Source organism: Gossypium hirsutum, chromosome D12 (assembly GCF_007990345.1).
Source record: "Gossypium hirsutum isolate 1008001.06 chromosome D12, Gossypium_hirsutum_v2.1, whole genome shotgun sequence".
Classification (NCBI taxonomy): domain Eukaryota; kingdom Viridiplantae; phylum Streptophyta; class Magnoliopsida; order Malvales; family Malvaceae; genus Gossypium; species Gossypium hirsutum.
In genome coordinates, this window is record NC_053448.1 from 49349843 (window position 1) to 49374708 (window position 24866).

The window sequence follows — 24866 nt, forward strand, 5'->3', positions numbered from 1 at the left end:
AAAACTTAACTGATAGCAAAAGCTGATATATGTAAAATGGAAAATAAATGCATGACACATTTTATTATTAAGTATTTGTTTATTTATAATACTTTAGTTTTTATTGGAGGAAATTATTGAAATAAAACGCTATTACCAATGAATTCAAATATCCATTAATTAGTGTATATTTTTAAAATTTTAAATAAACAAATTTATTAACTTCATTATTTGCAAATATTAACCTTAGAAATTGATAAATAGTAATAGTATATCAATATAATTGTAAACTATATTATTAGTGATAATTATGTCATGTTCTTAATATGTAAATTAATGATAATTATGTCACACTCCGAATAAATTTGTCAAGTAGCATATATCAATTAATATAAAGTTGCATAATAAATCATTTTACACAAGTAAATTGAAAATAAATTAAGAGTACATAAATATTCAAGAAATAGATAAATCTGACAAAATAAGTCATTTTTGAACAATCATGTGGCACAGGAAGTAATTTTTTAGCGTTTTTTGTTTTGGAGATTTTAGTTCAACAAACTCTTACAAATCTCCATTCACCAAACACTACAATTAGAAGATTTGTCTACTCAATCCTCTATTTGTGCCCAAATCAACTAAAAAAACCCAAAACTCTATTTACTAAACACCCCCAATATAGTAATATTCAATAAATAGTATGCAATAATTAGACATATTCAATAAAGTACCTTCTAATAAAAAAGGGTGCTGGTTAGGATTAATAAGTTAGAATTATACAAAAAATAATGAAACATTGAAGCAAGTTTGAAAAAACTTTTAAACCAGGGAGAATACATTTTATTTTCTATTGTATTATTAAATTAATTTTAAAATAATTTAAAATTATTAGTTAAAAATTATGATAATTTAAAAATAGAGTATATAACTCTAAACATAAAATATATATATAAAAAAATTGTGATAATTATAATTTAATTTACCATTATTAGTTAAACAATTTTGAGGTAAAAAAAGTTTTGTCAATTTTTTTAAATTATGCTCATTTTATTTAGGTAAATACTTATTATTAGAATAGAAGTCTAGTATCTTAATTACCACTTAATTAATATTAAAATTATATATCAATTAAAATTAAAATTTAGCTTTATAAATAACGTGCAAACGTTTTTGTTACATCAACACTAAAAGTGGCAACACCGATATTTTTTTTTATTTTTTAGTGCCACCTATTAATGTGGAAATAAAACTTACAAAATATGTTTTTTATAGACCCAAAGTCTCATTTTTCTTGTTTTCTTAAGTGATGTGGGATGTGGGATGTGGGATGTGGGATATGAGTATATATAGACTCATAATTTATTTGCACCTTATTCCTGGAGAATGTGAGATTGCTTACTCTTTTAACTAACAATATAAGATTAAAGGCTACACTATATTTTATAATTTTTTATTTTCATTCATTTTTTACCATGAAAATTTTATACATTACCGTATTTGTTTTATTTTTCATTTTTATAATAATGTATTAATTTATATTTAAAAATATTATTTACACTAGCAAATTTTTTTATCATTTTTTATAAATAAAAACATAATATTAAAGGATACACAAACATGTTTTATCTATAGGAATATATAGAGTATTCTAGAATATATATTAAATTGAAAATAAAAAAATACGAATGTAGAGTGTTGTATTTTTATTTTTATATTGAAATTTTATTTATTTTTAATTAGTTTTGTTGAGTTCATTTCACTTAATTCATAACCAACTTTGGAGTTTTAGTATTTGTGTACACACAAATGAAAAAGTATTATATGATCTCATAATTATCACTAATAGCCATGTTTGTTTGGTTATTATTATTATTATTATTATACTATTGTTATATAAAATAAAAGTTGGAATAAGCAACCTTCAAATTATATATTTTTTGTTAGATATTTAAATTTATTTTTTGTCAAAAAACGATCTAAACAATAATTTCATTACTATTATGGCCTATAAAAAATCTTTCAACTAATTAAGTGTTGATACATGACATTTTTAATAATATTAAAAAATTAAATTTAATTGAAATGTTATTTAATAATCTTTCACACACACAACTTCACATTTCTCTCTCCTTTTATTCATAGCACCAAACATGAGAAAATTTATTGGTGTAAGAGTAAGTAATCTCATATTGTCTAAGAACAAGTTGCAAATGAATTATGAGTCTATATATAAAAACCTGTTTTGTAAGTTTATATCGCTTAAGAAAACAAGGAAAATGAGACTTAAGTTTATATAAAAACCTGCTTTGTAAGTTTTATTTCCATATTAAGAGGTGACATCAAGAAATAAAAAAAATATTGGTGTTGACACTTTTAGGGAAATGTTTTCGTTAAAACAACTTATTCCCGTAAATTTCCCAAAAATCGGCCTAATTAAGTAATCATTTTAAAAAATTGGCATTTATGAGTATTTTAGTCGAAAAATTACCTAAGCTTGTCAAGATTAATAAATTAGAATTATATAAAAAAATTTATATAAAAAATAATGAAGCATTAAAACAATCATTCTTCAAAGAGGCAATATCGAATCATATTTGAACAACTTCAAAAAATGATCAAAGATTGTTTTAATTGATGATAATATAATATAATATTATGAGTACTCTTTAAAACCATTGATTTATCTATTTGTTATTTGTTTGGTGTTGGAGGAAAATATTTTATGGGTTTGTTTTTTTTTTTTTTAAGTCAAATTTTATTAATTATTTTTAATCACTATTCTTAAATGCATTTATTAATCTAGCGTATATGTTTTTAATATTTATCATGAACTATTATTATAATTGTTACAAATTACCGTAATTTTTTTAAAATTAATATTTACAAGTAACAATGATTTTAAATAAATTATTTAAAAATTAATTAAAAAATTAAACGCACAAAATGCAAACTAATAAAAATTAAAAGTGTGGCACGAAAATAGATTTGATAAGGAGCTTTCTAGTGGTTTAGAACGTGCTAGTGTTGAGAGCCATTTGCGGACGTTGGGTTGTCGGAGAATTTCTGCGTAGGTTTGGTAGATTTCTATTTAGTGGTGAGAGATGTCCCATTTGTAAGGACACGACTTCCTTCAAATGATTATCTTATGGTGTATGGCCAATTCAGTTAAATAAACATGACCCCAATACACAGATGATGGCTTCCACCTTTACAATGCAGCCTCTAAGAAGATTCTCTGAACAAAATTTCCCTCCAACTGGGAACATTAATTAATGCACCTACATATACTTTGAGATACAAGACCTCTAGTTGTTTAAGCTACAAAAACACCCTCAAAATTTTTTTCAACTCTCCAAAACATGATACATGTATTTTTAAATACCAAAATTAAATAAACTCAACACAAGTGAAATCCGAATCTAATTGCCTGAATGAATTTACCCCCGGCAAGATCATAAGAGCAACTCAGCGATCTGAACAGCATTGAGGGCGGCTCCCTTCCGTACTTGGTCACCACAGACAAACATGTCCAACCTATTATAAAATTTCGTATTCACATCAAAATTATCTACAAGGGAACACACACAAAAGAAATGTAGGGAAATGAGAAAATTTACCCATGATTGCCTTCTTGAGACACATCCTGGCGAATCCGGCCAACTGCAACCTCATCTTTGTTTGATACCTCCAATGGGGTTGGGAAGCGATTAGAAGTCCGATCATCGATAACTACTACCCCTGGTGCAGTTTTCAAAATTTCTCTTGCTGCGTCCTGATCAACAATTTCCAAATAAAGAATCAAGATAAAACCACTGTTATATTTATCATGAAGAAGATTTATTAGGCCAGAAAACAGTTTGTTCGTCAGTGCACAATTTCTCTACAAGATCAAAGCAATAAACAAGCTTCTAAAACCCCCGAATATTCCAAATTTAGTTTCAATGTGTAACGGATACTCTCATTTCTGTTGCAGTCTGCCCTCTTCCGTTTGATACAGACCACTATGATTAGGGATGATATAAATCAAGGTCCAAGGCCGTTCTTCTAGTACTGTACATTTTCTTATTGAAACCAACATGCTAAGATATCATACTCAAACAATAGTGGTCTCCGACAATGTGGCTTGAAAGTATGAACATGAGATGTTTCTGCCATTTCTAATTTCTCTTGTTCTAGTCATAAACTTAAAACTAAAATGATGAAAGGAAAAAAAAAAGAAAAAAAAAAGGGGGCGACAAACTCATAAATACAAGTAAAATGAGAAGAAGCCCTAAAAACAATTAACAAAGAGCTTCAAAACTTGAAAGATGATGCAATGCATGTAGAAGCACAAAACTAGCTATAATCACAAGAATAAGTCAAATGTTTGTGGCTTTTTACATTACTTTTATTTCATATACTGATGATACAATTGCAAATCTACAACTTATTAAAATATTACCTCGTCAAGGGGCTTCTCAGACTGAAGATTCACGCTCTCAGCATGAGCATGCATCACAGGCACTCGTATGCATGTAGCAGTGACTTTAACATTCATGTCGTTCTGATTAAAAAAAGGAACACAATCATGCAAATAAAACATGCCTCTCTCAGATGATTGTTCTTCACAATAGAAAATTCAAAAGAAAAGAACATATTTGATGATTTATACATACAGAACACTGATTACTTACCCAGATTTTTCTTGTCTCTTTTAACATTTTCATTTCCTCTTCGTTATATCCATTCTCAAGAACCGGAGCATTATGTGGGAACAAATTAAAGGCATACTGCATACGTGCAAGAAATAAGGGAAAACTGTAAGAAGCATGGCGAGACGAAAAGCATTTCGTACAATGTAAGAGAAATATGCATACTTGTTGTTTAAAGATATTACAAGTTGGTGGTTTCCCTTCCAAGACCTAAAATAATGCAGCAATTAACCAATTTAGAAGATTTAGTCAAACTATCACATAAAATAGGAAAGAATAAAATGAAAAGGGAAAAGAAACTGAATCAAATAACCTCACGGGTTTGAAGCTCAAGCTCATGCATAGCAGCAGCACCAGCACCACTGGCTGCTTGATATGTACTGACCACCATTCAAGTCACCTGCCACACATCATGAATAGAATCAATGTTTGAAGCATAAATTGTCGGATGTTTAAGTTGCTTGATGAGGGAACTGAAACTGGCAAAAAGCTCTAAACAATGAACAATACATATCCTACACTAAAGACTAAAAACATATAGTTTTGTTTCTCAATATCTCATGTAAATTTCACACTATAAAATACAAACGACACAAAGCATTATACCATACTAATTGAAACTCTCATTATTCATTTCTTACTTCATGTCTTCAATTTCTTAGTAGAATTCTAATTCATGCAAGTGATTCTATATATTTGGACGGTTATATTCTCATACTCATAAACGGGAAATAGGTGTAGGACATGGATATTTCAAGAAAAATGAAGATTCCCGGCATCATAGTTTTCAACTGCAACTTCTAACAATCATCCATGAAATCCAAATTAAAGCATAAAACAAACAATGCAAAACTAAATTCTATAATTAATCTACCAATCAAAAAGCTTAAATATTTAGAACACCCCCCAAAAAATGATATGAAATGAAAGTTTTTAAGTTATACCTTAGCATGGCGATGAAGAGGGGTAGCAGCCATTAAGCAGATAATAGTAGAACAGTTGGGGTTTGCAATCAAAGCACCCTTTTTATTACCAATTTTAATCCCGGCCATTGCTTCCGGATTTACTTGAGGAATAACTAATGGCACTCCATCAACCATTCGAAACGCTGAGCTATTATCTACCACGATGGCGCCTTTATCAGCCGCAATGGGACCGAACTGTTTGCTTATCGACCCACCAGCACTAAAAAGCGCAATGTCAACGTCGTCAAAGCTATCGGCGGTTAGTTCTTGGACGGTAAAGGTGCGGTCTTGGAATGAAATGGACTTCCGAGCGGAGCGTTTGGAGGCGAGAAGCTTGAGGGACCGGTAAGGGAAGTCACGGTCGGAGAGGACGGAGAGAAATTCTTGGCCGACGGCGCCAGTGACGCCCACGACGGCGATGGAGGGGCCTGATTCTTGGAAAGACATGCGGACTTTGGTGGGGCATTTGTTGGTTTGAAGTTTGGGCTTGGGGGTGGAAAGAAAACGGGGTTTGAGAGGGTGGCTGAGAGAAGCCATTGTTATGAGATCACTGAGATGTAAAAGGCAGAGACAATGGGAATGGAAAGGGTGGTAGCGGCGGCGGTTTGGAGTGATTGTACTATGCAGACTGCTGCTCTTTTTAACTTTGATTTTCTTATTGAGACATGCAACGAGTACTAATCTAATACAACAGCATAAGGGTTTTGGGTGTGTGACATCCAAGTTACAAATAAGGTTAAAGAATTTACTATTAGTGTAGATTTTAAAGGTTAAAGAACTTATGACCCACAAATTTCTTTTTATTTTTAAAGAAGTTTTCTCAACCATTATATGGGCAAATTTAGCAAAGTCTTTCACAGCCTCAATAGCCTCAATATCAAGAGAGTCCAAACAACCAATATGACTAGCACAATTTAAACTCAAATCACTCTTAAAATAATAAAAATTTTAATTATTAAGTTATCACATGGAGTTCACTAAATATTTATTTTTTCATAATAAAACATCAGAAATACTTTTTTAATTTCAACTTTATTTAATATAAATAAAATTTAACAACCTTCTTAATTGTCCAAAAACTTATAAATGGAAATACATTTTCGTCATTAAATTTTTTAGTGTTTTTCTATTTTAATAAAATAAAACGAAAACCACACTTTCATTCAAAAAGTCAAATTAATTACCCTTCCAACCAAAAGTTACATTCATTACGAGATATTTTAGAAAAAAAATAGATAATTATAAGTTAAAAATTATTAGTCAAAATAATTTTTATATTCTTTTTCATATTTGTAAGGATTAGAAATAGAGTCGCTTTATAGTTAAAAACAAACTTAAAGAACACTTAATTAGAACTTTCCTACTTTCGAAAACATCAAAATTTCAAATATGCTTGACTTTTCTAATTTTTCAGAACATTTTAAATAGAATAATGAAAACGTTTTCTTTTCCAGAATTCTCATATATTTTTATTTTCAAAATTCATTTTTTTCAACAGTGCTTGATTTTCCAACAAAATGAAAACAAAAATAATCCGAGTATCTAAAACCATTTTTGGTTCGGTAATTCTAATTAATTATAAACTTTATAAAAAAAACTTTAGAGAATTGTTGTGTCCTATTAAAAGATGTCAGTTAATATTTTTCTAACAATACGCATCATCATTATGTTCATATTCTTTCTGGTTGTATATTTTATAGCATCGTATGTTTCATTAAAGTGATTTCTATAACGTAAACAGCTATTAAACTCTAAATTAAAAAACTTCTATGCTGATGTAGCTTAAATGTTTTTGAGTTCCGAACAACCTGAAAGTTAAACGAGCCAAACCTCTAATTTCCAGTTTAACTAATTAAACCGACCAATTCAATTATAATAAACAATAAATATAATGAAGTTTATCTACCTCTCTTCTCTTTCTAATTTTCTGTTTTGAAATAAATGACCATTTCTAAGCGGAATCAAAAGTTTGCTTCTTTTTTTCTTTTTCTTTTTCTTTTTTAAAAAAGGGAAATCATGGAAATAGAAGTAGAGGGACTAAATTTAAAAAAATCTGAAAAGTACAGGCACTGAGGGGGCATATTTAAACCAGGAATAAAATACTGTTGGAATCTTCTAAGGCTCGTTGGAGCCTCCCAAGTGCATAGGAGCGTCTAAAATTTGCTCTGAACTGCACCCAATAATTTCTAACAAACTCTTACTAGATTTTGGCGAAAAGGATGAATACATATACATCTATCACTAAATCAAATTGCTCGTTTAACGTATTGAAAAGTAATACAAGGGGATGAAAGCTATAAAATCCAACGCCACATACATTAGGTAAATCAACATCAATCACAAAACTCTTCCCAAATCGAATATGAAAATGGATCTATAGGGAAATAACAAGAAAACCCCGCCCACATACCTTCAACATAGTATAATATACCACCACTGCCCCTCTATTTCAAGTTTACCCTCAAGTTCAGGGACTGTTAGTAAAATACAATCAACAGAGAAAATCATCCCACCATTGCAAGCACAAAGGGAAGGCTCCAAACAATTACCATTCAACAATACATCTAGTTTTAGATATTATACGATAAAAAATTCGGTAATGACGACAGATTCCAAGACAATAGCAGGTTCTCGTTATGCTACATGGAACAACAGTCAACATGAGTGGAAACCATGGGAGAGAAAGCAAACTTACAAATTTGGGGTAACCCAAGTTTGTTTCACTAGCTTTCACTTAGCAAAATAAAGAGTTCCTCGTCAGCAATGGCTCCCTTTTCCATAGCCCTTTCTAAAGCACTTAATCCACCCCAATCTTTAATGGTTGATCGTGCGCCTCTGCATTGTATTGTGAAATTAAAACAGTTTATCCATTTGAGATGAGATTAACAAATAAAGCAATATATTAAAAGTGATACGTAGCTCATCCTTTTATCAAGAATCAGAAGAGCAATAAATAAGGTGAATAATGCAACCTATTACCTATATAAAATAGATTTATGAAATAACTTGGTATGTGGTAAAGCATCCATCTCCAAATTTGGGGACAATATGAAATTTCATTGAAGTTAAACCAAAATTAAGCCATGAGTATTCTCACAGCTCTACCACAAACAGCTTCTCAGTTACAGGTATTATACAATTTTCTGGTCAAACTAGAACGATCAGGACCTCCAAGTGAAAGAAGGCTATATACCAAAGGAAGAATTTTAACATTAGAATTATGTAACTAATACATATTTGACGTGGGACTCGGCACACACCTGCACCACATGATGGCTCTGTCTGCCAATGAATTCTCATCAAGGTAAGTCAACACGATTTGGTATACATTATCCTTGTGCGACCAAGTTCACATGATAGTGTCTCCAGAGGGAGCTATAACATCTTCATAGTGAAGGTGTATCGAAGTCCCACACTTCATGCAAATAAACTAGAGTTGTCTTAGGCATATAAATATATAAAAGGCGAACACCCCCACATAGCCCAGTCTTTTGGGTTGAAATCCAGGCTTGTAACAAGTGGCATCAAACCACTCTGGGGGAACTGTGATGTCATAGATTGCCCAGGAGAGCTGTTCAGGGGTGTGCAGGTGTATGCCAAGTCCAACATAAGATGTGTCTACAGAAATATTGGGCATAAGTAGAGGTACGGTCACCTCACCCAATGGGTAGTCATTTGAATTGAGACCAGGCTAAAATTAATATCCATCATTTGGACTAAAGGCATGCTTCGATTGTGTCATCTATTTGTTAGAAATATCAGATTTCTTGTGGATAAGTAATTACGCAAAACATGCAGCCTACCTTCTCAGTAGATGCTTTGCCAATGGGTTGTTCCCTTCAGAAACGCAATGGTGCAAAGGAGTCCTGCCATGGAAGTCACGCATATTTATATCAGCACCAAATTGCAGCAACAGCTCAACCATCACAGGATTGCCACGTTGGCATGCCAGATGCAAAATGGAACAACCTTGTAGACAATTCCCTCGCTCATTCAAATCCTTGATTCTTGGACAGGATGATTGATCCCTTTCCTCTTTGTCACTATCAAGTGATGAGTCTTGTGTATCAACAACATGGTGATACAACTCAATGGTAAAAACATCATCAAAGGTGGTATTGACAATATTGGTGTCTGATATTGCAATTAGACGATACACTTCTCGTAAGTTATCAGCCTTAACTGCTTGCCAAATGTTAGCAGAGTTTGGAAAAACCCCAGGTTGCACTGCATCTCTGACGATTAGCAATTTCTCAACGTACTGGTTAAGAGAAGGAAAAAAGTTAGGCTTTGTATTGGAAATCACAGCATTTCTTATCAGAGGAATGCAGGAAATGAAAGACTACCTAAACAGCATGGCAATTCGCACTTATGCAAAATTGCAATAGTCTAAGGGGACAGGTGTGTATGCAAGTTCACCTGCTTTTCAGCAGTATACATGAATGCTACTGAGGGTATGAGGGGCAAAGAATCCAACATGAAATGATCTTGAACATGAGGAATAACACATAATATCCTAAAATGGTTTATTCCTTTCTTGCGTAAGAAGCCAAATAATCCATCAATCAATATGTAAAAAGGAGGTGAGTATGCAAGAAGAGGCTTCCTGCTGACTGAAAACCCAGCCAACTGCCCCTTAAATGGCACAGTGCAAGGAGAGCAGAGATGAGGCAGAATGAATAAATGCATTGTTTGTTAAGTATGAATTTTGATGCATGAACATCAAAAGAAAAAGAAATCCAACAAAATACCTTAGCATTAATGTATTTCTCTCTATGGGAAATCGGATCTTTGGCGCATGGTTTTGTTATTGATGTGCCATGAGCATTTGATTCATCCACTCTGCGAAGAATTACATTTAGCATGAAATGGAAAGCGATTTATTGTATCGCTAGGTACTAGGAAACAAATAAGCTAACAGGTCAACCATTCATTGATCATAAGTTAAACCCACTATCAGCTTTTGATTTCCTCAAATTCACTCATTTAGAACGTAACCAATTATCATGCTAACATATCCAACAAACACAATGCATCATTTTAGGAAATTTTTGGCTCACATTTTAGGGGGAAAGGGTGTGTTATAGCAAAGAGTAGGACAAAAAGAAAGGATGTGATAACTCCTACCAAATGTCATATTATACAGAATAAACAAAAACAGAATGAGGGTTTTACTTTTCCCAAAAAATATAGAACAAAGCAGAACAAAAGAGAAAAGGATATTATACAGAACATTATTTAACAAAAAAGATAAGCTTTTCCAGTTTAAAGTTCATTGTAAGAAATAGCACTACAAATTAACAAATCAGTTAGGTCGCCGCACTTTCATTTTCTTGTTAGCCTGAGGAAATCTTACCTCTCATTCTTCTGAAGCGAACCTTCCCATACAGAGTTACAGTACGCATTACCCAGAGAACGAAATAATTCCACAATTGAGGATTCCCACACTTTGACATCTAACGTCAAAGATCTCACCTGCATTGAAAAAAAATAGTATATTTTATGAATGAATCTTAAAATAAAAGAAAAGTCATGATAGAAATTCTTATCAGCTATCTCCTTATTTGTACTTTGATTCTTAAATTTTCTTATTATGCTTGTAAAAATAGCAGGTGAACTTTCATTCAACTCATAAAATTCAGAGGTTGGAGCTTTACAGCATGACTTGTATAAAATCCACCATATTTTCACAGAAAAACAACTTGTAAATCAATGACAGGAAAATCATTTGGAAATATAGAAGGTTTGACACTGTTGTCCCAATAGCCTGCTGCAGCACCCAAACGTGTAGAAAAACTACTCAAGTCAATTGCAGCGAAGGTAATTGAAAGTATAAAAGCAGGTTTGAATGTACAATATATTCTCCTAACAGATAGGTTCAACACCCAAAAATGTAGGAGATGAAGGGAAGTAAATACTTAAGGGATCATAATTTGATATTTAATTCAATTTCAACAATCTAAAATGAAAGACTTGTTACCTGGTACACCAACTGTATAGGCAGTAAAAATTAAGACATGATATATAATGCATTAAGTTCAGTTTCATGAAACCAAATGTGGAAAGTGTAATATCCAAAATAACGACAAGAATAGGAAGAAGCCTTTGCTGCTACCTAATATCCTTCAATCTCCCCACTATAGCCTATAGGAATAAATTTTCAGTAGCATAAAAGGAACTACATCAGAGCTAAAAGTAGACACTAATTTTTAGTAATATCAAAGAGCATAACCTATATGTTACTAAGAAGTCTTAAACAGGTTGAAGACCAAATATAGAATATTAACTAGAAACTGAAAACCAGCATAGCAAAATTAATAAAGAAAAGGAAAAGGGAGGTCCCTTTCTCTTTGAAGAATAAATCGCACCTTTGAAACGTGTACACCAAGATTACGGTGAACACCTGAGCATTCGATGCATAATAATATGCCAAGATTAAGAGATGCCCAGTCTGGTTCTGGAGCATTGCATTCTGCACAAACATCATTTCCAGAAATTTCTCTGAGAACAGCTGAGACAGGTTTTGCTCTGTTGCTAACTCGGTCAGTCCCTAAAGGAGGAAGGCTATTAGGTGACCTAGCATTCGAAGACACGCTGAGAGAATAATCATTATTCTCCACGTGCTTTTTTCCCGAATGCAGCCACAACAGACAACCAAATCACCATTAGTAGCAATTTAATGAGAACTGTTGCTTCAAAATCACAGAAAATGGAAAAGGAATGGCTTTAAAGGAAAAAAAACCTGCTGCCGGATACGATAATTGAAAAGAGAAGTAATAACTGCAGTTATTTTGTTAACCCAGTCCATTCTATCTGCCCCATTTTCAGCCTGCCCAGAACAGCGACAAAATGTACCAGCACAGATATCATGAGGAAAATAATACTATCTAATTCAAATATAATCGTAATGATTGTTTCACAACTAAGTTTGGACAAGGGATTCGATCCATGCTTCTTTCTCCTTTTAAGGGCACTATATCAAGCCATCGATCATCAGGAGTTCAAATTTTGGTCAATTTTAAATAGCTAAAATTAAGGTTTCATGAGAAAATTTACCATACACATAATGTCACAAACAAAAATCAAACGATAACACCAAGAAAACTAACCCCTTTTTCATACTATATACAGCTAGCTAAATGGATCATAATGCGCCTTTGATTTGCTTATACCATTTCCTTGATTAGTTCAGTAAAGTGAAGGGAAAAAAAGGAAAAAAAAAAGAAAAACCTTCAATGACCAATCAATGTCACCTGCAATGTGTATGTTTTCAGTGGAGATATGATCCTGAAGCAAAGCCGTAAATCTGTATCTTCTGCATCCATTTTTATTGTTGAAATACGAAGATCAATGGTATGGTAGCCCAAAGTTTCTTCATTAAATGATGATGACCTATTATGATTAGCACGAAATCTTGAAAATACACCACTGTTGTGTTCAGCCGAACCAGTATACTGATGGAGAGAACCCTGGGAATAAAGCAGATAAAGTAAATATCATCCCTCATCAAGATCATTTTCACTTCATTTTCTAATTGCTCTATAGTCTAACCTAAGAATCTATGCAATGCTTCTTTCATGGAACCATCTATTGATTGCAATCTACTATCTATACATTTCATGATTGTTGCATTTCAATTTCAAATTAACTCTAATATCTGCATAAGTAGACAATTTGAAAATATAAGAGAAAACACTGAATCAAACAGCCAATTAGAGGGAAAATGAACCACTTGAATATATTATATGGGTTTCATGTTGCCGATATGTACATAAAAGTCTCCTGTATAATGATATTCATTCAAACAGGAATTACAGTCTCTCCATTTTAAAGTTGAGAGTTTTTGACACACATTTTTATCACTAGAATCATGTAGAATAATAGTAATCATTCTCATTTCTCTCCAATAACCAAATGGAGAGATAAAAAAATGAGTCAAAAGAAAAACTGTATGTCTTCCCTTTTCACTTCTCCCCTGAACTTGCTATGCGAATGAGAAATAACAATCTCTCCATTTCACTTCTTTTCTCTCTATATTTTCTCAATCTGAAAGACACTGTTATAGCACAACAAAACCATATAAACACTCAACTATCTCGTCACACACCCTCAAATTTGTCAAAACAACTGATTAACAAGCAACAAGACCAAAATCCAGATACATGCTCCCATTATCCATAATCATATTTAAAAGACAACATGTTTCATGCTAAATCATTAAACTTGATCAACCAAAGACAGTAATAAAGACAATATAACATACCATTGGTTCAGTACCCTTATTCCTGTAATAGTATAAAGTTCCTTGACTATCAAGTACAAAGAACCTCCTGTTCCAGTCTCCCTCAAACTTGAAGGGCGCTTTAACAAATATCCTTGCTTGATTACCTGGACCTGCAAAATGAATGAAAAAGAAAATATTATTTCATTCTCGAGTAAAACTGTTGGTGAAATAACATGATGCCAATATGATAAAAAAAGAAAACAGAAAGATACGAAGATCAATCACTCACCTCCCCATTTGTAAAGGACTGCATGATTGCCTCTATGTTTTTGTCTGAGTTCACGCCAATAACATGAATGCCACCAGAACTTGTTGAAGGCTCAATGTTACCAGAAGCTCGTAAACTATCTATCTCGGCTTGAGTCCTGAATTCTTGAATACGTTTTTCAAGCTTATTTTTCTCAGCATTTGCTAATTCTTTTGCTTGTTGAGCATATGTCAATACCTGTTATATCAATCATATTAATTTAAATTAGAGGATATACAGGTTAAGGGCATGGAATCCCAAAGTCACCATTCTGAGATGACAAGTGTGCCTGTATTCTACACACAATCTAAGATCATCTGACAGAGATGGAAATTATGCATTTATATAACACAAACATAAATGAATACTATTGCATTCAGGAGATGAAATCTGTTTTATATGGACTTGGTAAAAAACATCAGATACAAGTATGCACCCAGATGTCTGATTTGTCTTTTGCTAAAGTTCCAGACTTATGGATTTGAACAAAAAGTGTCCAAAAATAAGATATGGTACATGGACACTTAAAAATACAAAAATATAATATTATTGGTAAATTTAAAAAAAGAAAAACCCAGAAAAGACTTCGACAAAACTCTTTTGAATTATTTGTTCTTTTACAATATAAAGACTGCATACTAGTTGGCTGACCAAAAATTGTGCTGGCGTAGTGTAAAAGTGTGACCTTGAATTGTGCCTATCTAATTTAAGTTTAAATTGTGCTGGCATAGTGTAAAAGTGTGAGCTCGAATGCACTTGGTATTTTATTACTAGGAGTTCTGAAGACCATTAAACAAAAATCTAAAAAATTTTGATTGAAGAAGTCACATTAACCTCTTATATCCTGAATCTATTGCTCTTCCTCTTATTTAACCTTTCCCTTCTTCCACTTATCATTTTATCTTTTCCCTCTCTTTATATTCTTTTCTTGTTCTACCTTTACTTCTATAGGATGTTTCTTAGATTTCTCTTTTCCTCTTACTTTATCCTTTGTGAGTGTAACTTTATTGTCAATAACTGGGTTTAATCTTATGTATTTAATGATTTTTAGTTTTATGCCAACCCAAATCCTCAAAGGCAACAAATTTTCTTAAGCCAGCAAACCCAGTATCACCTTTAGCATCCATTTTGATGTGGCTTAGGGAAGAAAACAGCAGCAATTAAAGAATTAGGGTTGAACAAACAAATAGGAAAGAAAATGGAACTCTAGAAAACTTAGGGTTATAGAAAACCTCCAAATTTTTAATTGATTCAAAGAAAATAATAAGAATAATAATAATGATAATGGCTGTAAAGCCTACAAGTTATTTATATAGGTTTTCTTTCTTGCAAATAAAATTTTATTCCTAGCCCTAGATTTAAACCCTAAAGATACTTAAAAATACTCACTGTTCAAAGTATATCTAAAACTAAATATTATAAAACTGAAATAATAAAATATTATAAAATAAAAAAAGCTCCTGCATCACTAGTTTTTTTTCTTTTTACTTCTGAATTGATAATTTGCAAGAACCGAAACAGTAAGACCACTGACTGCCAAGTCCTTTTGTTCAACACCATATAGGACTAGTTTTCAGCACTCATTTCCATTTCATTCATGTCAACACAGTAAGGTGCATTAAATAGCTGAGCCTGAATAAAAAACTATGAAATTTGTGATACAAGAATCACTAAGAAGGATAAACCATACAACTAGATGATTCTAGGATATACGATAAATTTACAAGCATTGCACAGGCAGAATATCCTTTGACAAGGTAACCCCCAAAAGAACAAACACACAAGAATACAGCTGTGCGTGTCTTGTATGTGCCAATCTATTTACGCTTTGTAACCAAAAACACTTCTAATCATATGCTTGACAAAATAAAATGGGCATGCAAACAATATCCACACTAGCCTCTAAAAGGATAAACAGTATTCAAATAATTGTATGGATTATTTATATTGATGAAAATTCTTTTCTAATTTCCAATACAGCATCCAACACTGCTGTATTCATACTTCATAGGCTCGTAGCTAATTGCAGAGCCAACTTTTCTATGGAAGAATTTCCGAAACCATTGATTCTACTTACTACATATCATTGACTTATTTTAACATCGTGGAGCACAACCATCATTAAATAATTAATTCAGCTAATGGATAGTGGCAATCAACATTTCTCCCATTTTTTCTAAATAAATAATGTAATATATTACCTGGTGAATAAATGGTTCCAACTGGCTCAATAATTCATACCCCTGCAACAAAAGCAATCAATCATATTCAGTCCACAAATGCAACATGCATAACTAGCAAAAAATAAAATAAGTCATAAAAGAAAATACAAACCAGCTTAAAATATCTAAGATGGCCATCCATAATTGCACTTATAGATTCTAGAAACTCATACTTCTTTTTTGCTTCAATATTCATTAGAGAATTTACCTGTTTTCCTTAAACCAAAAAGAAAAGTCACGAAATCGTGCATGAAATATAACGAGAATTGAACATAAATAAGCAGGGAGTTTAGCAGCCGAAGTGAACATACTAAATTGAAGCGGGTTCTTTCAAAAGCAGATTTTGAATTCTCTAGATCCTGTGAAAAACAAAATCCAACCCAACCCAGAGCACAGCCAGGTTAGTTTTATTAGGGAAAAGACAACTGCTCTCTACAGACAAGGTAGGATGTTATCATGAAAACACAAGAGATGTGGAAAATGATATGGCATTATCTGAACACATAATGCATCCATTACCAAAAAAACAAAGCTACTTTAATACAAGGGAATGATTAGTTAGTTAGGTTCCAAATTCTTGAAGAGAAAGAGGGAATGATTAGTTACTTACGGGATCTTGGAAAGAATGCTCAAGATTTGCACCTAAAATATCTAATATTTGCACCTAATATTCAAGATTTCACCTAGTGGACTCAGAGGTATTTAAAATTTTATCAATGCAGATCAGAATAAGCTATCAGATACTGGAGACAACAGAATAGATACCTAAGCAGAAAAGACCAGATTGTGTAAACATTCCATCCAGGTAACTAGAAACATACTTTTTCATATTAAGGTGAGCAAAGAGAACGAATCAAGCACATAAGTTTTCAAGAAAAAGGCATAACATCAGGATATATAGTTCAAATACAAAAGAAGTACAATTATTACAAGCTAATGTGATAGCAGATCCATAGTTCAATGATCAAGAGAAACATGTATTCTCTTTCTTTCTGATGGTACAGAAACAGTTAAATATTTACCAAATAATGGACCAGGTTCAAAATGACAGAAAAGTGAGAGAACTAGTGAAAGACAAAGAGGATACTATACGAATATCATCCCTCAGCCTTCTTTAAAACAAGTACAATAATTACATCCTGACTAAAGACTCCGTTATGAAGAGTCACTTTCCTCTTAAAGAGATGATCGATCAGCTGGTATTTTTGTATGACTGACCTGTAACAAACATGTGGGAAGTCAATAATTAAGGAAGAGCATACCTCTTCTAGCACAGCAACAACATCTCCCGGTGTGTTCTTCTTCAAAGACATGAACTTTTCACGTGCCTGGCCGTACAGAGCATTTAGCAAAAAGCATTATCTACTAAAAAAATCAAGGAACATGATGCTTTTAATGGTTTTATTATGCTTACTTGGTGATTTTTCATTAAATTTTAGAGGAAAAGCAGCTAATATTTAAGACTAATATAAATCCATCCGCATAACTTTTGAATTCACAGCACTTGTATCAGTAAATCCACTGGAGAACATTGAAGATAATAAACTAGCAACTAGTCTTTTTGCAGCAAAGAATACTCAAGAGTTTATAACACAAAAGACATTTCATCAAGTTGCTCAATCAGTTTCTCAGTTATTCATGGCTATTAGTTAGCTCTTGATTTAGAAGAATTCTGTGGTAGCACAAATAACAGTCTGCTTTTACCAAATAATTGGTTAGTTCCAAAATTTACTTCAGATGATCTCAAGGGTAAGGGGGTGAAAGAGCGAGAGAAATGGTGAAGGAGATACGAACTGTCATTAACATAAAAACCCAAAATTAACTTCATGTCAAAAAGTAAGTTACCATCATCTTCAATACCTGAGAATATCCATTCGTAGCTTTGTCAAATCGTTGACGAGACTCCTGAAAAAGACAGGAGGACAAGAGCTGTCATATAAAATTTTTTTTTGGGGGGGGGGGGCAGGAGGAATGAAGACATGAGTTTAGCTGTTGACTCTAATCTGATTAGCAAGAAAAAATCATCATAAAAAATGTTGAGCTACTTTCATAATGAATGTAATCAATATGTTTTCCCATCCGATTCAATCTCCACCCTGCACACCCACCCACCAAACTCCACCATCAGAATTTATTGTATTCTGACAAGACATCTCAACCCAAACTGCAACTATTTGGCCTCCACAATTATCAACAAGTCAATCCAAATGTTTCATCCACAACAAGTTCTTATGCAGACAGTATACAATCCCTCCTAAAAGACCATAATGTCCATGATTTGGATAAGAAACACTATCGTATGTCCTCTGTAAAAATGAAACATAATATGGCTCAATGTTTCATTCTTCTATTCATTTGAGGATCCCATTTTTCCTGACATTCTGAGTTTCATATTCCCAAGTGGATTACTCAGGTTTGTTCAAGACAGCTCCACTATCAAGACAAGAAGAAAAAGGAAAAGAGGCAAATTTAATGTAAAAAGTAAAGGAATATTCTTACTTTAAGTGCATGGATTAAAAAAACATATTTTTAGGCTAACAGCAAACTACATGGCTACGTAAGGAGGTAGGATAAAGGAAAAAGATAAGCTTCAACCCGAAACAAGGGAGATGAGAAAACATAAAACAAAACCATAGAAGTAAAAAGACCATAAAAGAGTATGTAATAAGTTGTTTATAGTGGAGGAAATATTTCAATGAGGCATGCTCCCCCCTCTAAAGTGTCTCAACTTTTCCAAACATAGCACATGAATAGACTAAAGCAAACATGACAAGTGATTAAGTTGGTTATAAAACCAAAGTGGCTTGTTTAACAAAAATCCAATGTACCTAGATCAAATTTAAAGATTCACAAGAAAACCCAAGGAAAGTGTGGCAATCATTGCCAATCCCCGGTGCAAACACATCCAATTTTCAATGCAGAATCTCAACTAGGGAGTAATCAAGTTAATCTCTTAATGACCCAGACTAAATGCGGCAAGTTAATAACAACTTCAATTCCAAATTGATGACCAAAACCACCAAATTTCGAAAAAAGGAAAAAAAAAAAAAGAGATATTAGCTAAATTATCTTCACCTTTGCATCTTGCAAATCAACAGTTGTAAAGTGCATTAGCCGATCAACTAACACATGCTCCACCTGTAATGGATATTCAAATTTCAAAATCAGAAACAAAATTGAGCATCCCAAACAAAATAAACCAAAGATAAGTTACTAATCTCTTCGGCATGTAGCATGGCATGAGGTAAAAGGTAATATTGGCTCTCCCATATAAAAATTGTTTCTGAAGTCATGCAGCGGGTGGCCTCAAGATTGTTAGCCTTCAGGCATCACATATTTAATGCTCAAAATACTATGATATTAAAGAGTAACGTAAACTAACCAGATTGAACAAAAAGACATCTCACACAAAACGTAGAATTTACAAAGTAGTTGCACATGTAGAAATTAACGTGTTAAATAGTTTTTAGAGCAAAGCTACAATCTGACCAGGTGACTCTATTTGGTAGAAGATATAATTCATAAGACCGTTTGTAATAAGGTACAGGTACCATACATAAGTGCACTTAGCATGTTTTTTAAAAGACAAACTGCAAAGGTCTTTGATTTTTATCACATGTCACCTAATTTCCTCAATAGAAGCAGGTTAAAGGAGTTGATGCCTTATATAGGCAAACCTTTTACAAATGCAAGCTTTAAAGGTCCATGATATATATCAACTAGGAGCTTATCTACGATTAAGTACGTCTTTAACACTCATGTTGGGAGTAAATCCGTGGTGATTATGACATCTGATACAAACTTTTCCCATGTAATTTCATTAAGAAATATCACAAATGGTTTATAACATCAAACAGCTTAAAAATATACACACGCATATCAATCCTTAGAGACCTATATATACCTGAGGCACCAAAACTAGGTAATCATGCACAATCAAGTCAAAAACTGAAAGGAAACTTGAGTTGCCAGAGAAAATAACATTAAGTAGAATGTTGGTAACAAACCAGATACATTCGTAATAAGCATTAATAAGACAAAGACTATGTATCCCAGCCTTATTCAATTGCAGAAGAAAGAATTGCTTTCTCTAGATGGTAAATTGATACCCACTTGTGAAAAAAGCAACTCCTTATAGCTAGCAAGCTCACGAAAGGCACTGATGAACTTGGACATGATCGGCCCTACAAAAGGAAACATTCAAACTTTCAGCTAGGTAGTTCTATCTTCAACAGCACAATTTTGAAATCAGGCACATCATCTTCTCTATTTTCATTTTACATCTTAATCTTTGATGAGTAAATTTGCGTAAGACACAAAAAAGGGGGAAAAACATTATTGGAACCTACATATGGCCATCACATAAAGAAATAGATAACCAGATCAATTAAAAAATAAAGCATCAATTAAAATTCTCAACCTCCTTGTACAAGAACAGTAGAGAAAAAAATCTCAGTCAACAAACAAGCAAGCTCCTAAGAAGCAGTTTAGTGAGAGGAAAAGCTTAACCCTTATTAGTAATTTAATGGAACAAGAGGATAATCTCCCCATCATCTTCCAGGAGGACAACTCAACCATCAGAAGAGTTTTAGCCAGCAAAAATAAAGAGTAGGAATATAACACACAATCATTGCCAGCAGCCAAAGAATGAAACAATAAATCATAGACCACTCTTTCACCATATCCTTTCCAGAAAAAAAGAAGGCTTATATACCCTCTGCCTTCTGAATTGATTAAAATCTCCTCAAGCAAAAGTTCCAGGCAGCTTTCAGACAATGATCTTGAGAGGTCCTATGGCATTCCAGACACACATCTAAATATAATATTTTACAAGCACCAGCATCAGTAAATTGTCATAGAGCATAATGCCAAATCTTCCTGGCACAACTTTTGGGGATTTTACATGGATCAGAGGGTTAGTCAATACAGAGAAGTAAAATCCTCCCAACTAATGGGTGTGTAGCTTCTTTCTACAGCTAAACCAAGCAACTAAAAAACAAAAGCTTCATTGGTCATTAGTAATGGTAGAATAGGTTCTTAGGTTTCTCCTGATCCACAAGAAAGTAAGTATTTTGTATATAAGCATCTGAAACACAGGGAAAGCTAACCTTATAGAAGCTTGTCATTACCATTGTACTCACCCATATAATTCATCCCCACGATAACATGTCTTTCTACCACATATTTCACATCGGCCACACAACCCCACAAGAAATTATTGGGATATTTTCCTAAAAGTCTAAAACCTCAACTGGATAACATAACTTCTAATCTGGAATGGGAAACATCTTTTAGTGAACTAGAATATCCTGAGATAAGCTGGAGAGCTAGATGCATCCACTTCTGATCCAATCTTGTTCAGGCTTCAGCCCCAAGAGCTCTACCTTTAAAGTTAAGAGGTCAAATATGTTGCATCATGCCTACATCAACAACTCTGAATAAGAGTACATAGTTCTAAATATGCACCAAATAATCTGCAAACTAACTTCATTTCCTAACCAATTAAATCTCCTAACTTCTTTTTTTTTTTTTTTGCCTTCATGTTTTAAATACATTATACTGTAATAAACGCAAATTAAGTGGCCAAAAAGCAATTACCATTTAATAACATTTGCTGTGCAAAATGGAAAAATAAAATTTTGTTAAATGGTATTCAGCTTTTGGCCATTGATTATACACAGTAGTTTACTTGAGAAATGTTATTTTGGCAGTCAGTAACACAGATACATGCAGAGCAAAATGCACATTTGCATTCATATCCAGTAATTAACAGAACTTGTTACACTAGAACCAAAACTTGTTAACATTAACTAGTAAGAAACAACCAGGCTGACTGGTGATGTAGTCAAAAAATTGAATAAGAGACATTGGTTACCTCCTATGGAGGCACTAAGAGGATCATCATGTCCACAACCAAATGCTTCTAAAGACTCAGCAAAGCTATTGTCTGCATTATATGCTTCTCCAAGAGCTGCTCTGCAAAGGAAACAGAGATGGAGCAAAATAAATAGATAAATACACATAAGAAGAGAGAGAGTGAGGAATCTTAGATAATTCTTGTATTTTACAACTTAGGTAACTAAAACGACCCTTGAACCTTTTTCTCATGCTTTTATTTATTGGTTTTGGGCAATAATATAACCATATACTGTTTTCTTATTACAGCTGAAATTATATAACAGTAGCAAAGAGAGAGGATAAATTCAAGGTTGGATGCTAAGGGAAATAAGACCAAATTTTTGAACCCTCGAGCTCCAAGCTTGCTAAGAAACTGATGCTTTTGCATGTAACTTTGGGCACATTCAGAATATCTTTTGGTCTATGTTACTCGAACTCGAGTGTGAGATATGTTTAATCTTCAAAAAGTTTTTGTTATATTCAGAGGTTCAGTGGAGGGTCATATTCCCATGCCCTAGTGCAAATGTGTGTCAGACATGGAGTAATTAAAGAAAAATGAGCAACATAGTTGTAAGTTATTATCGTCTGGAAGCAACAAGAGGAAATGGAAATCAATCAGAACAACCCTAATAAGAATGAAACTTACTAGTCAGAAATCATAACCTCCATAAATTATAACAGACAACAATTTAATCCAAGCATTTGTAGCAGGAGAAAATGAATAGGTGAAAATAGAAAGAGAAAAAGTGTGCATACATATATTTTCTACTTCCTTCGGTCAGTACTTGACAGCGATTTTTCAACTCATCAGCCATCGACTCCAAAGAACATACCTGTTCAATCAACAAACATAAGTTGTTTACTTTTCAGAAATAAAGAAAAACGGAACAACAAACTGCTAATCAGCAGAGATTCAACGGAAATTTTATTATTCGGTGAATGGATTTACACTCGACTGATTAACTAATGAAACAAATTTGAAAAATAAACAAAAAATAATTCTGGAATCAGAAAGGTTAAATAAAGTCGAGAAAAAGGAGAATTCTGGAGTTACCTGCTTTTGAAACATAGGAGAATCTTCTAGCTTGAGAAAAGCCGCCATTGCTAATTTCGAATCTCAATACTGCAAAATCTCAGGGTCTCAATCTCGGATCCAGAAACGAAAATCTTTGAAAGCAAAATCCTTGTCGCTGTTGAATTAAATAAATATAAAGGAAGGATATCTCATGTTTGGTATCATATCATGTGTTTGCGGGTCATGGGTCTCTATCTGGGCCTTCATATTTTGGGCTTATAACCGACTCTATATTGGGTTGGACCATCGGGTGGTTAATCATCTATAAAACACAAAACTACATTCGGTTCGCTAGAATTTGAATAGTTGTTACTCGGGAATAAAAAAAATAAGTAGTAGTATTATCTTGATTTACTTGAGTAAAACATGTATACCATTGCATTGTTTGGGGTTAGCATGGAAAAAATTCATTTGTATTTTCGTTACATATTAAATTTATAATATTTTTATAATATTATTTTTTTTAAATCATTAATAAAATAAAAAGTAATGTAATTATAAAATATTTGTAACATTCCTAAAACCCCTTTAGTCAAAAATAATATGAGATAGACTTTTAGTGAAATAAGATATAAAGAAAGTAAGGGATAAGAGATGTTAGAGAAAAATGAATAAGAATTATGTTGTGAAATATTAATTTGAGCCAGGGACTAAATCATAAAAATGAAATATGTTGTGAAAATTTTTATGATTCAAATGTAAATATTTAAAATGTGAGGGTTAAAATATAAATATGAAAAACTTGAAGGGCCAATAGTTAAAATATCTTAAGGATGGAAGGGTCCAAAAGGATTAAATTGAACAAATGAAAAAATGAGAAGGACTAAATTGTAAATTTTACCAATAAGATGTCATAGAAAGGATATTGTAGAGAAAGTATAAGGGTAAAATAACCATTGCTTAAATAAGGTAATTATGGGAAAATATATTTGGTTATGGACAAACTTGAGCCATTAGATTAAATTGAAAAATAAGAATAAATTGTGACCAATGGATTCAAATCATGACTAATAGATTTTTTATAATATTTTAATATTAATTAAGAGATTTTTTTATCGAAACATGAAGAAAATTTTTCATGCTTCATCATCCCACCGTCCATCACTAGTATAAATAGGGGAAGTTTAGCTTTTTATGCAACTTAATCCTTTATCATGAAATTCTACCGTTTCTCTCAAATTTCTTGAAAATTTCCCTAGGCATCAGGGAAGAAAAATGAAAAAGAAATCCTAGAGAGTATGTACATAAATTTAGAACAAGGAATTAGTAGATGGAAGTGGAGAAAATTTTGAAAGAAATAGAAGGATGGTCATGATTTGAAGAAGGAAAGGAAAAGAAGCAAAAATAGAAGAAATCCTTGGCAAAAGAGGTAAGTTTTCATGTTAGCTTTAATTGTATTTCAAATAATTGAGTTAATTGTGTTATGATTAGAATGCATACTATATGAATTTAAATAAAATAGTATAGTAAGTAAGTAAATTTATACAAAGCATCAAGTTTCCATG

The 24866-nt window shown here is 32.6% G+C and overlaps 1 protein-coding gene and 1 pseudogene across 1 annotated transcript; both read right to left on the bottom strand.

Moving 5' to 3' along the window:
* Nucleotides 1–3215: 3215 nt before the first annotated feature.
* Nucleotides 3216–6500, bottom strand: LOC107946318 (aspartate-semialdehyde dehydrogenase-like; annotated as a pseudogene).
* A 1430-nt stretch (nucleotides 6501–7930) lies between these two features.
* On the bottom strand, nucleotides 7931–23489 carry LOC107946319 (ADP-ribosylation factor GTPase-activating protein AGD4). Its single transcript, XM_041106949.1, is given in 20 exon segments — nucleotides 7931–8470; nucleotides 9439–9896; nucleotides 10387–10477; nucleotides 10992–11110; nucleotides 12004–12258; nucleotides 12378–12464; nucleotides 12889–13104; nucleotides 13899–13978; nucleotides 13981–14029; nucleotides 14149–14364; nucleotides 16368–16409; nucleotides 16501–16596; nucleotides 16700–16747; nucleotides 17651–17716; nucleotides 18249–18293; nucleotides 19464–19526; nucleotides 20502–20572; nucleotides 22264–22364; nucleotides 23043–23119; nucleotides 23341–23489. Coding segments are annotated over 20 exon segments (2340 nt in total). The 5' UTR covers nucleotides 23389–23489; the 3' UTR covers nucleotides 7931–8358.
* Nucleotides 23490–24866: the final 1377 nt, after the last annotated feature.